The sequence below is a fragment of the Phodopus roborovskii genome, unplaced genomic scaffold (genome assembly GCF_943737965.1).
Source record: "Phodopus roborovskii unplaced genomic scaffold, PHOROB, whole genome shotgun sequence".
NCBI lineage: Eukaryota > Metazoa > Chordata > Mammalia > Rodentia > Cricetidae > Phodopus > Phodopus roborovskii.
In genome coordinates, this window is record NW_026126433.1 from 35,260,624 (window position 1) to 35,277,484 (window position 16,861).

At 35.2% G+C, this 16,861-nt stretch overlaps 1 protein-coding gene across 1 annotated transcript in view; it reads right to left on the minus strand.

The window, feature by feature from the left end:
• Firrm (FIGNL1 interacting regulator of recombination and mitosis) overlaps window positions 1-16,861 on the minus strand; it is a 39,842-nt gene that overhangs the window by 1,866 nt on the left and 21,115 nt on the right. Inside the window, exons 13-22 of the mRNA XM_051186132.1 lie at window positions 16,505-16,688; window positions 15,428-15,510; window positions 14,780-14,831; window positions 12,952-13,041; window positions 9,957-10,142; window positions 7,581-7,703; window positions 5,884-5,979; window positions 4,293-4,406; window positions 2,546-2,650; window positions 1,188-1,268 (exon numbers count right to left, since the gene is read on the minus strand). Of these exons, the coding sequence (XP_051042089.1) occupies window positions 1,188-1,268; window positions 2,546-2,650; window positions 4,293-4,406; window positions 5,884-5,979; window positions 7,581-7,703; window positions 9,957-10,142; window positions 12,952-13,041; window positions 14,780-14,831; window positions 15,428-15,510; window positions 16,505-16,688 (1,114 nt within the window). The remainder of the gene's footprint in view (window positions 1-1,187; window positions 1,269-2,545; window positions 2,651-4,292; window positions 4,407-5,883; window positions 5,980-7,580; window positions 7,704-9,956; window positions 10,143-12,951; window positions 13,042-14,779; window positions 14,832-15,427; window positions 15,511-16,504; window positions 16,689-16,861) is intronic.

A 16,861-nucleotide genomic window follows, 5' to 3' on the forward strand; every position in this document is an offset into this window, starting at 1 on the left:
CAGGATATTCGATATGTAACCCTGTATTGGGAAGGTCTTGACCCAGAGGTTAAGAACCAGAGTATTCTTAGAGTGCTTTAGAAGGGTTCTTCACTACAGAGTTAAGAGTTGTCTCTCCAAGAAAAGTATAGCATTCAACTTAACTGTACAGGGTGTGGTACTGGCAAGACAATTACTTACACATGTACTTAAAAGTCTAGCCTTGATGTAGTAACTCTTAAAACATACATATTTATAATGTTTAGCAACAAACAGCTCATAGGAGTAATCTACAAAATACATGGAACTCAGTTAAATATGTGCTTGCTTAAGTATAATTTACATTTCTTGATATTCTAATCTCGTTTCACAGGTCTGCTTATTAGTATTTTAGTTACCCCTTTATATCAAAACATCAGAGTATATAGTGGATCCCCATACTTAAAATTTTTGACTGTAGTGAACAATTATAGAAACATCACTTTACACACCCTTAATTCCAGCATTCAGGAGGCAGAAGCAGGAAGAACTGTGAGATCAAAGCCAGTTAGGGCTACTAAAGTATGTCTCTGCATTTTAGAAAAACATATTGAAGTCACACTAAAATATAGTAAAACATAATACTAAGCCTTGTAATCAATCATGTGTGGTCAATTATGATCAGCAATGTTAGGGATCCATACTTCTTATCTGATTGCCAAGGTTGTCAATGCTATTATACCTCATTTATAGGTACAGTGACTTAAAAGTGATTTACTTCTCTGATGTACACTCTGATTCCTTTTATGTTTATACAAAACACTTCATATTTCTTTCATAAACAATCATATAATGCGGGGCTAGGCTCCAAGTATGCGCATGAAATTCATATACCATCCCTGAAGTAATTTTTTACAATATTTTTAGTAATCTTATGCATGAAATAAGGTTTCAATACAAGTATTTTCTATGTTTTTTTTTCCTCATATGGGTGGTTCACAAAGTTTCAGATTTTGGAGTACTTTGGATTAGGGATGCTTGCTTAGCCTATTGTGCAAAACATTCTAAGAAGTTTAAGGCTGGGGTTGTAGCTCAGTAGTAAAGCACTTTTCTAGCATATGCAAAGCCCTGTTTCAAACCCCAGGACCAAGAGAAAAATGTTACAAGTAGATAATTTAAAAATAAATGGTAAAGAATACAATATAAATTTATAGACAAATAATAAATACCTTCTCCAAAAAGGCTACAACTTTGTTCTTGATTTCTTCAGAACTGAGACACTGTGGAACTATCTCTTCATGATTTGTTCCCTATTAAAAGATCAATAAACAAGACAGATCACTCATGGTTCAGCAATTTGTGAAGACAATGAGTTTTTAAACTACCTTAACTGAAAACTCATTTTAAAAGTAGTACCTAAGGGGGGACTGGAGAGATGGCTCAGAGGTTAAGAGCACTGACTGCTCTTCCAGAGGACCTGAGTTAAATTCCCAGTAACCACATGGTGGCTCACAACCATCTGTAATCTGTAATGAGATCTGATGCTCTCTTCTGGCCTGCAGGTGTACATGCATGCAGAACACTGTATACATAATAAATAAATAAATCTTAAAAAAAAAAAAAAAAAAAAAAAAAAAAGTAGTACCTAAGGAGGGGAAGGGATCCTTGATAGCTAGCTAGCTCAGCAGATATTGAGAGCACTGGCTGTTCTTCCAGAGGTCCTGACTGGTTCCCAGCAACCACATGGTGGCTCACAACCATCCATCAAGATTTAATGTGGATATATTTGCAGGCAGAACACTGTATTCTATGGAACCTTATGTTATGTTGGCTTCTATATACACAGTGCTACAAGGTTTAATTACTTGAGTCACTTTTTTTTTACTTTTCTATGCTCATCTTTATTGTTGGGTCTCTGTAATAATTAATTTTCTACTGTATTTCTACACAGCCTGCTGTCAGCCACTGTTACATAAACACTTGGCTAAAACCATTATTGCCTATGACTTTTCATAGAGTAGCTCCCAAATAGGCTTTGAAAGTTCACATCCAGGAGAAATTCCATAGATAGTTCATACTCAGTTCATCCCAAACCAAATTCATTTGGCTTGCAAGCTCCATACTTTTTCTACAGAATTTAGAATTTTCCAACAAACCATTATGTTAGTAAATTTAAAATTTTATAATTTGTGTGTCTTCAAACAATTAAGCAGGCATTTTACTTTCCAACTATAACAAATAGGAGGCCAATCTTGTATACATAGAAATGTTATCACTTGAGTCACTCTTAAATCAAATTCATGACTCCATAGAAATGGGTTGGAGGAGAAGCAATTCCAAAGAGAAGTTCCGACACTGTTGCTGAAGGCAGTGTCTGAGTCAAGCAGTTGATTCTGAATGCTTATTCCTTGCTATTCAGAGAACCTTGGGAAAAGTCACATAATTTCTTTAGGACTTATAATGAAGCTTTGTAAACATGATTAATATCTTCTCAGCAGAAAATTTTATAAGTAGCTCAGTATTTTTAAATGTTTCAGAATATTAGAAATATTAAAATATAGAGATCAATATGGTAAACTGGTCTTACCTGAGCAAACTGAGTAAATGCCTCCAAACTGAGTTGCTCTAGCAGCCAATTCCTGTTGGCTAGCAGAAAAGCCAGAATACAAGACAGGTTGGGCAGCACCTTGTCCTATAAAGGAAACCAAATCTTGCTGTAGAAAAAACTTCAAAAGAGGATACTGTCAACTTTTGGAACACATATTCTCTGTTCCTTGCTTAAATCTTTCTAATAACTTCCAATTTCCTTCAGGGTAAAACAAGAGGTTTACAATGACCTGCAAAGCATCACCACCCAATACTCTACTAGACACCCTGAGTAATCAGGCATGCTCCTGTCTATGAAGCTTTGTACTTGTTCTCTATACCCTGTTCAGAAGTCTTCCAGAGAGCCAATGTGGGTTTCTCCTTCCCTTTCAGATTTATATTTACCTATCACCTTAATAAAGGTGGAACTATCCCCTCATACTGTCCCCAGTCCTTTATTTTCTTCCATAGCACTCATCAACATGAGACTTTGTTGTCAGCTGCTTCAATGGACTAAGACTGAGGGTTAAGTTATTACACTGCCAGGAGTTAAAACAGCACTTCGAGCTCGTACTTACTTGAACCTGTCTTACATCTATGAGAGTCACACATGCTCATGAATCTCCTATCTCTTCAGGACCAGCCAGGTCTATAAGGCACTGATATTCTGATAACAAAGCATTTGTTGTATGGGTTCTGTGGCCATGCACTACCTACACATCTATAGGGATAAAAAAGCACTCTAGAATAAACTTATTTTATAATATAGAATATATGTCTGTAATCTCAGCATTTTGGAGGCTGAAATGGTATTGCAAATTTGAAACCAGCCTGGGCTTCATGTTGAGACCCTTTCCAAAAAACAAGGATGAGAGCTCAAATGGAAGTTAGTAATTCTGTCAAAATTAGAAAATCTGCCACCATCCATATTTATCTCATGAAATACAAGTTTACATGATAGAAACAGAAGAATTTGTGTCATTTTCTTGTGAAAAAGTAAAATAAACAGTCCATCTTGCACACTGAAAAGGTTCTCCCTAGAGTGTTTTTTTTTTAGTAACCCCTTTGTATGTAAAACAAAGCCAAGAATCTAGAAACACTGGGACTTTATTACAAAAGTAAGACAAAGCGCGGGAGTTTAAATCTAATTTTGTTAGAAGTTCTTAAAATCTTCTAGTAGTCTTTCCCTAAGTCACTAGAATTTAATTTTGGAAGCAAAATATACACTTGTCAGCTACACATACTTTACAATATTGTTAAAATACTGTCTCTAAAAATAAATGCTATTTCTTGAATCTACCCACACAATTAATTATCAAATTTCCTCACTAGACATTATTGCCTATAAGACATGAGTGCCTTCTTCCATTAGATACTAGAACACAAGTATATCTCAGAATACAGTAGGCAATTTGATAAATTGTTTGAATGCCAACTCTTATTTTTTTAAAAGAAAATTACTTAAAATGTGTTCTTATCTTGACAGTGACTCTTCTTATCAGAAAGTATTTCTTTTTCTACAACTTTGTAAATAAATACACAAGATTTTAGAAACCAAAAACCTACACCCAGTGTAGTTGACAGCACAGTCCCAGCACTTAAGGAGGCTGAAGCAAGAGAGCTGCCTCAAGTTCTTGGCCAGGCCAGGCTAGAGTGTGATACCCTGTCTCAAAACAAACAAAAATCACAGGCTTAAAACTCCCCTCGTCCTTACAGAGATTTTTAGATTTTGGTAAAGGGTATATTACCTGGATAGCCAGAGGTATAAAAAGTCTGCCTAGAGAAGATATAAAATCCAGCACTGCCAGAGAGACATGGTCAGGAGGCTCTAATTTAAATAGTGAGGTCAGTAAAGTTACTACCTAAGGAGTAAAAACAAAGAGAAGTTGTTAAGTACCAAGGTGTGGTTGTGTGAGGAAGGGAAAGAAGACAATTCAGAAGAGTCAGGCCTCAAAGCCTCAACTGTGGAAGCTGAGGACAAACACCAGATAAAAAAGTTGTTAACATTTCTTCTCACCCTAGTCTTCTGCCTCCAGCTTGTATGCTTTACTAATAAGCAATCAGAATTTTGTGTAGTGGTTAACTGCCCAGGAAATAGCCAAGTTAGGAGTCCTGGTGTGCTGAACTCTGTACACAGTACTTTCAAAGGCACTGTCCACATATAGCTAGCTGTAAGGTTACAGAACACTGCAACCATGAACTTAAGAGTGAGTCTTGGTTTCCTTAAAAAAGTATAACTGGGCCAATAGTCCATGTTATAAATATAGTAACTGGATATACCTAATTTAGTACTTGCTTGCTAGGCTAATTTCTTTATATGTACAATTAACAAGAGATGTCTGAAACAAAGCTTTACTTTTAGTTCATGTTCCATTCCATCTTATAAGAAGACAAGATTCCATCTCTTCCATACTTTTCCTAAATAAGAAGTTATTTCTCCTATTTTTTTTTTATTTATTTTTTAATCTGCTTCCTGACCCTGAACTAAAGCTAAATTGACTTGGCGGGTCAATTCTGTCCAATATGGACTCATTCTAAAGCTCTCCGTCACTTTAGGTAAGAGGGAGGCATTCCCACGTTTTGTTGACTCTGAAGCACAACCTTAGAGACATAGTAAATATGGCTGTGCCTAGCCAGGTAAGCTGGAGTCCTAAAAAGAATTCAGCAGTATCAGTTTTTGAAAAATAATTTATTTTCAAGGAAATAAAAACATGGCGATGTTATATAATCTCAAAGCTAGCTGCTGACAGTATCTTTGAAAGTACAATAAATGCAGAGTTAAGCACAATACCAGGACTTCTAACTTGGTTATTCCCTGGGGAGTCTGGCAGGCTATTTCCTGGCTTGCTCTACACAAAATCCTGACTACTTAATAGCAAAGCATAAAGCCCAAAGGAGGCAAAACAGATAAAGGCTGAATTAACAGCAAAAACACTAACAGAAGCAAGAAAGACATTAGGTGACAACCTTGATGAAGACAAGTAAAGCTGACAGTTTACAAGGAAAGGATTACAAAAGCTGGAAATAACAATTCAGTTAGTAGAATGCTTGCCTAGTAATGCACAAAGCCCTACATTCAATTCCTAGCACTGCATAAAAACTTGGTATGGTGCCATATGTTTCTAAAGATAAAGGATGAGAAGTTTAATGACATTCTGCTACATGAGTCTGAAGTCAGTTTGGGTTCCATAAGACAGACAGAGGGAGACAGGGAGGGAAGGAGGGAGGGAGAAGGAACAGGATTAAAGGGGTTACAAGTAAACCGAATAAATCACTGCAAATTCACAAACAATGAGCAAAGAACCAACTTGGTCGCTATTATTACCTGATTATTATTACCTGACTTATCAGCTGTAGATCTACATTTTGGATGAAAAATGCCAGTAGTTGAAGTAAAAGGCTAAATGCCTGCTGAACATAGGGTTGACTGATTACCTTAAACAAGAAACAAAGTAATTTTGGTGAGAATCTTTGATTACATGATGTAAGAGTTAGTTTTTCATCAACTTGACACAAGCTAGAGTTATTTGGGAAGAACCTCAATTTAAAAAATGCTTCTATCAGACTGTAGATAAACTGTAGTACATTTTCTTGATCAAATTTATATAGGAAGGCCCAGCTCTCTATGGGCCATCCCTGTGCAGGTGGTCCTGAGTGGCATAAGAAACAGGCTGCGCAAGCCACAGGAGCAAGTCAGTAAACATCATTCCTCTGCATTAGTTCCTGCCTTGAGTTCCTGCCCTGACTCTCCTGCATGGTGGGCTGTAACATGAAATAAACCCTATCCTTCTCAAGTTGCTTTTTGGCCATGGTGTTTTATCACACAGAAAGCCTAACGAAGACACATGAGAAAAGCTACAATAGTATTTTACTAAACATTTATTGTATGCCAGTCAACATGTGGATTATAATTACTACCTAACCTATATACTTTATATCAACTAAGTGGTAGATAATATCACCCCCCTTTTAATATAAGAAAACAGGGTGAGGAAAATAACTGCTTAAGAAACATGATTGAAAGGGGGTCTAATTACTGTTGTTGGCCACTGAAAACTTGTATATGCACTAGTATTGGTAAAATTCTACCTCTTTCTTCATAGTGTTTACACCATACTGCTGTGAAGCCACATCCCAGCACAGATATGCTGAATGGCTACTAAGTGCTATGTGAACATCAGTGGCAGCCTCTTACTGAAGTGACACCATTGCAGGATGGCTACATGACCATAAAAATGAATCATAAAACCCGATCTTTCTGTAGCTCAGTGGAGGAGCATATAGGAAGACCTGAGTTTGATTTCCAGGAAGCCTGAACCCCCCAAAAACCACTATCTGCAAAATAATTTCACTTTTAAGTCAACTCACTATTTTGTCATCTGAATTATTAAAAACAAACAAACAAACAAAACTCTCAAAATCACAAGCAGGCATCAATCTAACAGAGGAAAAGATGAAACTTAATTTTTAAAAGGATCCAACAAGATTAAAAAAAACATAGATGGACTGCGGTTGCCACTGTGGCAGGGCCTAAGATTAATATCACACACTGGAAAAAAAAAAAACAAGCAAGAAAAAAAACTGCTTGAAAGGGCCTAAGGCGATGGCTCAGTGAGTAAAGTGTCTGATATGCCAGCATGAAGACCTGAGTCACTGATCTCCGGACCAACACAAAAACTGAGTGTGGCAGGATTCATCTGTAACTACGGTGCTTTGAGAGGAAGAGGTAGCAGATGCAGACAGATCCCTGGAGTTCGCTGGAACTCCAGGTTCAGTGAGAGATCCTATCTCAAAAAGTAAAGTGAAGTGTAGTCAAGAAGACACACCACACACACACACACACACACACACACACCAAAAAAAAACCAAAAAAACAAAAAAACAAAAAACCCTCATGCATATACTCCTTTATCCCCATACACATATACACATATGTAACAACTAAGAGAGAATATAATTAGATGACTTCTAATCATAATTTTCACCTATCATCTAAAGAAATTAAAAATTTGAATCTATAGAGTAGCTTTCCTTACTTGTTGAATGTTTATAAAAGCCCAAAGCTGACCCACAACTTCAATCACTGTAGTTTGTTGTCTAATATCCAAAGCATCACCAACAGAATTACATACAGTAAGCAAAGCAGAGAGTGCTGTGTTCTATAAGGAGAAAAGAAGAAAGTTTCAGTTTACAAATATAAAGGACCAGTGGCCCAATTATAAACACTGTATGAGTTACTTATAATTGGTTCATAACAATCCACATGGACTGAGAAACAAGGCCATTCTTTTTAGCTTTTTAAAACAAATGTAAGTTTTAATGCAATTATATTAAGATCAATTTCCCTTGCACATAAAAGCATGTTCTCCATTTAGATTGAAATTTTCATTTAAAATAGCAACATCACTGACTTTTACTAGGCTTCTGTCTTTTCGTTTTTTGGGGTTTTTTGTTTTTTTTTTTTTTTTTTCTTTTTTGTTTGTTTTTTGTCTTTTTGTTTTTTGTCAACTTGACACAAGCTACAACTACCTGGAAAGAGGAACCCTAATTAAGAAAATGCCTCCATCAGATTATCTGTAAGCAAGTGTGTGGGGCATTTTCCTGGTTGCTGGCAGAGTGCCCAGCCAACTGGGGGCTATGTCACCCTATGAGCAGGTGGTCCTGACTGTGGATGAGAGCAGGCTGAGTAAGTGATGGAGAGCAAGCCAGTAAGTGCATTCCTCCATAGCTTCTACTTCACTTCCCGCCCTGATGTTCCTTTATAATGGACCCTAAGATGAAATAAACCCTTTAATCCCCAAGTTGCTTATGGTCCTTGTGCTTGTCACAGCAGTTAAAACCTAACACATGGTAAGCAAGGTTAGCCTAATTTGAAATATTCCTCAATAGAAAGCTATACTTTTTTTCCACTCTATTCACCAACCAATCTATATAGATTACTAGATTTTTTTTTAATTATTTCTGGTATTTTACCATGAGATGCAACAGAAGCATTACATTTTATAAGTAAATAAAGTCCTTAAGAAATACACCATCTAGAATTTGAAACAGAAAACAACCTTTTCTGGATTATTTCTTGCTTCTAGACACAAATACTCTAACCTATTTCTGGATCGTCCTTAAGGCCGGGATGGTGTGTATACGAAGAAGGCCATACTATAGTCTAATAAACAGTGACTTTAATCCTATACTTCAATATCCACACCCATGTTGGAATTTCCTTACACCATCTCATTTGAGATTAATCTACTTCCCTTTACAAGCAAATACATTCAGCAAGTTTTGCCTATAATTTAAGTAGTTAATTTTAGAAAATTGGTAGTTTTGCCTAATACTCCCAAAATACTTTTATTATAAAAAATGTAACACATATTGAGAGTCTACTGACTAAGTTTGCTGAACAATTAGAAACTAGTGTGTACTAAATACAAACAACAAACTTAAATTAACCACTCATAATTAACTATGATAAATAAAACAAAAACTTCTTTGGTTTTATGTAAATGTTTCAAACTAGCTTAATATTTATGATCAACTGCCATTTTACAACACTGTAGAACAATAACTTAGTATGGAAACATATGCCTTGAGAAACTTCTAATCAAAACTTTAAAAAAAAAGGCTTCCAAGTCCTTGAATGTATACTTTATACCTGCTAAGTTTTTGTATATGTACCATAGAGGCATTTATTTTATTGTATACTGTTTAGCTAGAATATATATCTACAAGAATAGATGGTTTCTTAATTTTGTTTCCTGTTATATCTATCTCCCAATGACTAAAGCAAAACTCATATAACAGCACTCAAAGTTTATTTGTTGAATAAATGAAGATGCAAATGAAGACTGAAGTAGAAAATTCAACTGCATGTATTAAATCTAGTTCATTTTAAAAATCATGTATCTTCTATTTTTAGATGAGGGTGTGTTTTTTCCATTTGAAAAATCATGTATCTTCTACTTATAGATGAAGTTTCTTTTGTTTGTTTCACAAGGAAACAAATAGAAAGCTAAAGGCTCAGGGCAGTTTGCTATAAAATTCATGTTGTATTCTGTCAAATAAAAGAATCATGTCTAAGCTGGTCATATTGGTACACACCTGTCATCTAGCACTAAGGAGGCTAAGATCATGAGTTCAAAGCCATCCTGGACTACACAGTCATGAGGTCCCATTGAAGGGTAAGGGAGTGAATCATTTTCTCCTTCATCCAGACAAGTGCTGTCATGCTTTCCAAATGTCTTACTCAAGGTTTCCTGTATTGGATGGTTACTGTGTCATATATTTTTTGCACGTACTTTTCTTAAAGGTCTTTTTATAATATACAGATCTAAAAATATTGTTAGGTTGTGAAAGAGAGCACATCTCAGAAACTATAGCTAAGTAAACTGCTGAATTAATCCAAACTACCTTACCAGAGAGTCAAGTTCTGCCAAAGTGTGACTGCTGTTCAACCATTTCCCGCACTGTACTGTGCACCCTCTGATCACTTCACTTGCAGCTTGATTCCTAAGGTCAGCAGATAATGCCTGGAAGGAAATATACTGCCATAGAGGCAAGTTGTCTGCTTCTTTTGGAGAAAACCTCTGGATAAATTCCACCTGAAGTAAGTTGAGAATGAAATGGGCAACTTCAGACTAACTGGATAATTGGATATACATGAACTGAATATTAACTTCAACACTATGCCAGGCGTGGTGGTATATACCACAACTCTCAACATTCAAGGGGCAGAGACATAAGGATCCCTACACAAGATCACCCTAGTCCACATTGTGCATTGCAGGGCAGACAGGCCCACATACTGCAATCTTGTGTCAACCAACAAAAAAATTTTTAAATCTGCTTCTAAAACACACAGTAAGAACACTGGGTACCAGACCATCATAACATAAATGAGCATGATTACTTTTACTGCTACTGTATTTGTTTCCCAACCAAAAAAAAAAAAAAAAAAAAAAAACCCATACTTAAATGAAGCATGATACAAAATGGACTAAGGAGTATTAAGTACTGTATTTCATTTTTATTCATGTCAGATATTTTATCTTCCTTCTACCCATTAGATCTGCTATCCTTCCAAGTACTCATCACCTTATATAGTTAAGTCAAACTAATATTCCAGATATGGCAAGATTAATTTACCTACCACTGTCCTAACTTTTATATTAGGTTACTGCATTTTAGAACATGAAGCCAAGATCATAGGTCCAGCTCTCAAATACATTAGCTGGCTCTGCTCAGCCTTAGAGAATGTACTAAATTAGTTTCCCAAAAGGAGACAAAATAAAAAAAATTGTGATTGGTAAATCCATTCTTCCATTGAAACACAATCCAAAGCACACGTGATATTCTGTTAAAAATGCAAGTGTCAAGAAGACTCAATAAAAATAGGAACTAAAAGTTCAAGAACACTATCCAAATGTTAGATTAGAAAAATAGTGTATTTAATTATAAAATTTGTAGACCCTAATTAGAAATATACTAGTATATTCTTAAATGAGACAATTTAATTTATAATATTTAAACTTCATTAAATATATGAAAACTTGTCATTTATCAAAAACTAAACAAAATCCCTTCTAAGTCCCAAAGTAATACAACATTAGATTTGATAATGCTGGACTTTTCTATTATATATTTGTACATGAACTCTATTTCATTGGCAAAAGAAAAAAAAATTAGGACAAAATAAGTAAGAGCCTCTGTGGTCATCTGTTATGACAGAGTCTACAGCTGGAATAAAGAATCCTTCAAGAGCTGAGTGTCAATTATAACAAGCAACTTTAGCACAAAACTAAAGTGCATCAAAAAAAGCCATGATTTGGTTGACTGGAGAAACCAGTTCAAGAACCGTTCCTCATTATAAGGTTGAATAAATCAACAAATGGGTCCCCTTCAAAAGACAATCGACATATAATAATGTCATACACAATGGGAAAAAAAAAAAAAAAAAAAAACCTTTAAAAGTGTTACCAAAACTGATCACTTCAGAGGCTGAAACATCACTTTAAAGATTTAAAACTGTTGGGGCTGACAGTTCAAGGGAAAGGAGTGAAGTGTAAGGAAGGAAACACTACAGAGAATTTAGATCGCTTCTTAAAACTAAGAAGGGAAATATACCTATGGGCTTAAAGGGGAAATACAGTCATTTTTACCTCACATAAATATAGTAGCAACATGTATGTGATGGTTACCTTTAGTTGCAACTAAACACAATCTAGAATTAGCTAGGCAGAGATGGAATATGGAACTGTTTACATTGGGTTTGTCTATGGGAGCTGTCTTAATTAAGATACTGATATAGGAAGACCCAGGCTACTGTGGAAGGCCACCATTCCCTAAGCAGGGCTCCCTGAACTGTGAGAAGAATGGAGACATTGAGCTAGGCACAGGTATTCATTTCTCTGTTCTTGACTATAGATGTGATATGACTAGAGGTCTAAGTTTCCTGCCTTGACCTCCCTGCAATAATAAACTTTTACCTGGAATTTCAGCCAAATCAATTCTCTCTTCCTTAAAGTTGCTTTTTGTCAGTGTTTTATCACAGCAACAGAAGTGAAACTATAACACACAATTATTAGTATATTTAAATAAGGTACATTACTTTTCCCTCAAACAGGTAACAACTAAAGTAAGAGTACTGAGTTATATATTTAATTCTTAGCCCCATGGAAACAGAAACACATCTTAGCATGTGCCAGCTCTTAGTAAAACATATCCATTCTGATGCGTGTTAATGATGCATCAGGATTTAAGCTAAGACCAAAGGCTTTATGGGCAAATTTCTTTCATGGATCTAGTAGATTCCAAGCTTGACTCCTTGTCAGAATCACATTAAATGCTTAATAACACAAGCAAATCTCTGAGCCTTTACTCACACCCACCACTACATTTATAGGTCAGTCCAGAAATCTGTTTTTAAACACAAACAAAAACCCTGCTACAGGAATTCCAATGGTACCCATCTACCAGACTGTACAAGGCTACTATTCAGGCCATGAGACAGGAATCTCCTCAATCATGGCAAATCATGTTGACTTCACAACAGCAGGCAACTGAGGCTTGCCATACTTGTAATTGTTCCTTTAAAAAATCAATTTTATTTACTCTGAAAAAACTAAGATGCATCATTCAAAGCATAATAGAATTAATAAATGGAACAAAGCACAAAGCTATCTATCTCATTGTCCACAAGCATCTTAACGATATGGGGGGGTTGTATTCTAGAAAAACTAAATCAGATTTTATCTGTAACCTAAAACAGGGACATCAAAATCTACACAGACCTAAAATCAATCACCAAAGCCATCAATGTTAATTTGTGTTCTGCTATACTACATTTGGGGAGGGGATCTGAATTCCATTCTCAAAGCTGATTGAAGACACTGACACAGACAATATTCTTGCCTGATGGTGTGGTGCCATGAAGAAAAAGAGACGCTTCAACAGTATCGATAGGTTGGTAAGCTGAATACACTCTCCAGGGCAAGATTTTATCTGGGAAGACAGGAGAAAAAGAGAATGAGTTAAAACCAGAGAGTCAGCTTGTAAGACATAATTATATGCCAAAATACTAATGACTCTTTCTGAGAGATAGGACTAAAGCTAATTTTAATTTTTAATTTAGGACTATTCTTAAATTCCTTTGCTTCAAAGAAATTTGGTTGCTTTAATGATGAGAAAGGAACTCTTACGTTACATTTAAAATCACAGTAATTACCACTTTGACAATAACGTGGTATGCTATTGTCGCTACTCAAAATAATTTATATAATTTTAAAAATCTAAGCACGCTAATGTACAGCAAAAGTTGAGTTAGCATTTATAAGGTAATCCTAGCCCTAGGAGGCTGAGGCCAGCCTAGACTAAATAATATCTTGATCTAAATTGATCTAAAAAAAAAAACAAACAAAAAAAATTAAGAGGGGCTAGAGATGGCACAGCTTTAAGAATGTGTAGAGGACCCAAATTTGGTTCCCATCACTGAGATTAGGCCACTTACAAACGACTTGTAACTCTAGCTCCCAGGGATCTGATAACCCTGGTCTCTGTGGAAACATGCATTTACATGCCCATAAATACAGAGGCACATATAAACTAAAAAGTAATGTTTTTATTATTTAAAAAGAATAAATTATTTTATTTAAAAAAGTAAGTAACAAAGACTGAGCTCTAAGATGTGTAAGGAATCACTCTCTTTTTGGTGGAGCATGTGTCAGGCTTTCCAATAGTAAGTACCAGGCCGTGAGCTTGAGAGGTACAGATGTCAGCTTCCAGGTTATGCTACTTATCATTGCAATATACACTCATTGAAAGTACATGCAGAAATATAGTAATTACTAAGAAGCAAAGGGTGGACAGGTTCAGATATGATCATTATAAAAGACTATGGATAAAAACAATGACAAAAAAGGTCATAAGCACTTCATATGGACCACATCTCATAATTTAAAAAAAAAAAATAAAATCACCATTAAAGATAAAGAAACCATTAAGTCCATTTAAGCTTATACCCAGTAACAAACCTACTTTCTCTTCCTAAGACTATGGATAAAAACAATGACAAAAAAGGTCATAAGCACTTCATATGGAACACATCTCATAATTTTTAAAAAAACACCATTAAAGATAAAGAAACCATTAAGTCCATTTAAGCTTATAGCCAGTAACAAACCTACTCTTCCTAAGAGCACTGATCACAATCATTGAATCCCTTTCACACCATCCTAACTAAAATACAACAGGAAATCTCAGGTTATATTAAAGAGGAGATGAACATTTAGTCATCAATTGTTACAACATCTTCATTTTTACTTTACATTCAATTTTCAACATATTGTAAAATGACCTAGACTTTTTTCCTTACAACAAACTAACTAAAATTCTAAAAATGACAAAATTATCCACTTTATATGGTGGGTTTTTTTTTTTTTTTTTTGCTACTTTTTATGGTATTAGCATTAGCATTAAGTTAGCAATTAATAACAATTAGCATTATATTTGGCTATTATTTCTCCCATCTATAATAACATTCAAAAAGTATCATATCTCTTTCCAGCACTTGAGAAGCAGAGACAGGTGGATCTCTGTGAGTTTAAGGCCACCTGGTCTACAAAGCAAGTTCCAGGATAGCCTGAGCTATTACAGAGAAACCCTGTCTCAAAAAAGCAAATAAATATCTCATCGCCAAAGAAAATATAAAAGTATGTGTTTTAGGCAGTTTAATTCTACTTACCAGGTGAGCCACTAAGGTGACATGTTGTGCACCAAGTTCAGCAGTTCCATATCTATGATATTAAAAGAGTCACTGAGTTTGAAATTAAGAGAAGAGCAAGAAGACAGAAAACCCCAGTGAGGACATGTGATCTATTACAGGTTGAACATCCTTTATCTGAAATGTCTTATACCAGAAGTGTTTTGGACTTTACAGATTTTAGAATATTTACATATGTGATGAGATTTGTGGATGGGCAAAACTAAACATTAAACTCATTTATCTTTCATAATTGGCTATATACATAACTTAATACTTATTTAATATTTCTAGTAATCTTGAGCATTAAACTGTCTGAAAGAATGTAACTTTTCACTGTTTGTACCATCTGTGCTCACTGGAATTTAGATATTTTGGATTTTAAATTAGGCATGTTCAACCTGAATGAATATCACCAAAGAACATCATAATACATAGATTTGCCTAAACATTCACCTACTAGCTTAAACATTTAAAAACCAAAAAGGATACCTGTTTCCAAACTTAGTGTAGTGACATGAAATCTAACCATTAAAAGTTTCTACAAGTAGAACTTTTCCATTAACTTAAAACTATCTACTGTTGATCATTACTAAAACTCAATCCAAACACAGAAATGGCACTTTTTACCGAGCAAGGAAACACCACACATCCATTGCTAACAGTGAGGTAGTCATATTAGTACTAAGCACAGCATTCAATAGAGCAGTATCCTAATGAAAAAACAGAAATGTCAATGTTACTAGACAGATGCTCATGAAATATTAACATTATATATTTCTCACTCTAAATCAGAAAGCACTATTGGAATCAAAGTAAGCCCCTCAGTGGGAAACCTCTACATGCTATCTAAAAGTATCTAAAAGAACTATAACATTATCCCTTTATCTGTTCAGCACCTAACTATATGTTACTCACTGTGTTGAGCTGAGGGGCAAAAGAAACCAGTCTTAACCTCTGTGAGCCATTCTCTGAAAGCTTTCAAGCAACATGACAACTTTTTCTAAGGTATTTTCAACCTTTTTAACAATCTAGTTCCATTAAAAATAAAATCATCTATAACAGATAAGGCATTACATAGTACTATTTACTTTTTATGAAATAGTACAGTAGTTTGAATGAAAAATGTCCCCCACAGGCTTAGGTATTTGAACATTTGGTCCCCAGTTGGTGACACTGTCAGGAGAGGTTATGAAACTTTTAGGACATGAAGCCCTGCTGGAGAAAGTATATAACTGTGGGAACATTGAGAGTTTATATACACTTGCTCCACTTCTAAAGAGCTGTTTCCTGTGTGTGGTTGAGATGTGATTTCTCAGCTTCCTGCTCTGGCCACTAAATGTCATGCCTCCCCAGGGATTATGTGGACTTTTTTTGTGGAACTTCAAACCAAAACAAACTCTTCCTTTTTCAAGCTGCTTTTTGCCATAGCAACAGAAACATAACTAGCACATTAGGTAACATCCCCTTCTTGTGTTTTCCACTTCTCATGAGATTTTCTTATACCTCCCTGTGCAAAATATTTTAACAAGTGTTGTAGCTAAATAGTATATCTAGTATTATATGATCAAGAATTGCCATTTCTTAAGACACAAAAGTACAAAATGTGCAAGTTGAAATGACTGGGTTTTACAATAGTCATTAACTCGCATTATGTTCTTCTATATATCAAATATAATTTCAATGAAAAGAGAGCTGTGCACTTACCAGCTCAGGAAACAGTGAGGGATGAAAAGAAGCAACAAATGCACACAGATGAACACAAACATGCTGATATAAAGTGATAGACACCTCAGCTTGCCCTTTATGCTTTACTTGTAAATGAGCAGTCAGAGAGAGTTCACCAGAACACCGCTCAAAATTATAGAAAATAGCGTTGAATAGGGACATCCTGCAGGAAAATCAAGAACATTGGGCTGTCATTAATATTAGTTTAACAAATAGTAGGTAAAATAATGTCATATACAGGACTACTTTAGAGAATCAAAATGTCAGGAAATAAAAATCAATAGTAATTGAAATGCATAAAGTATAGAGAGACATAAAAAATAAATTTACTGACAG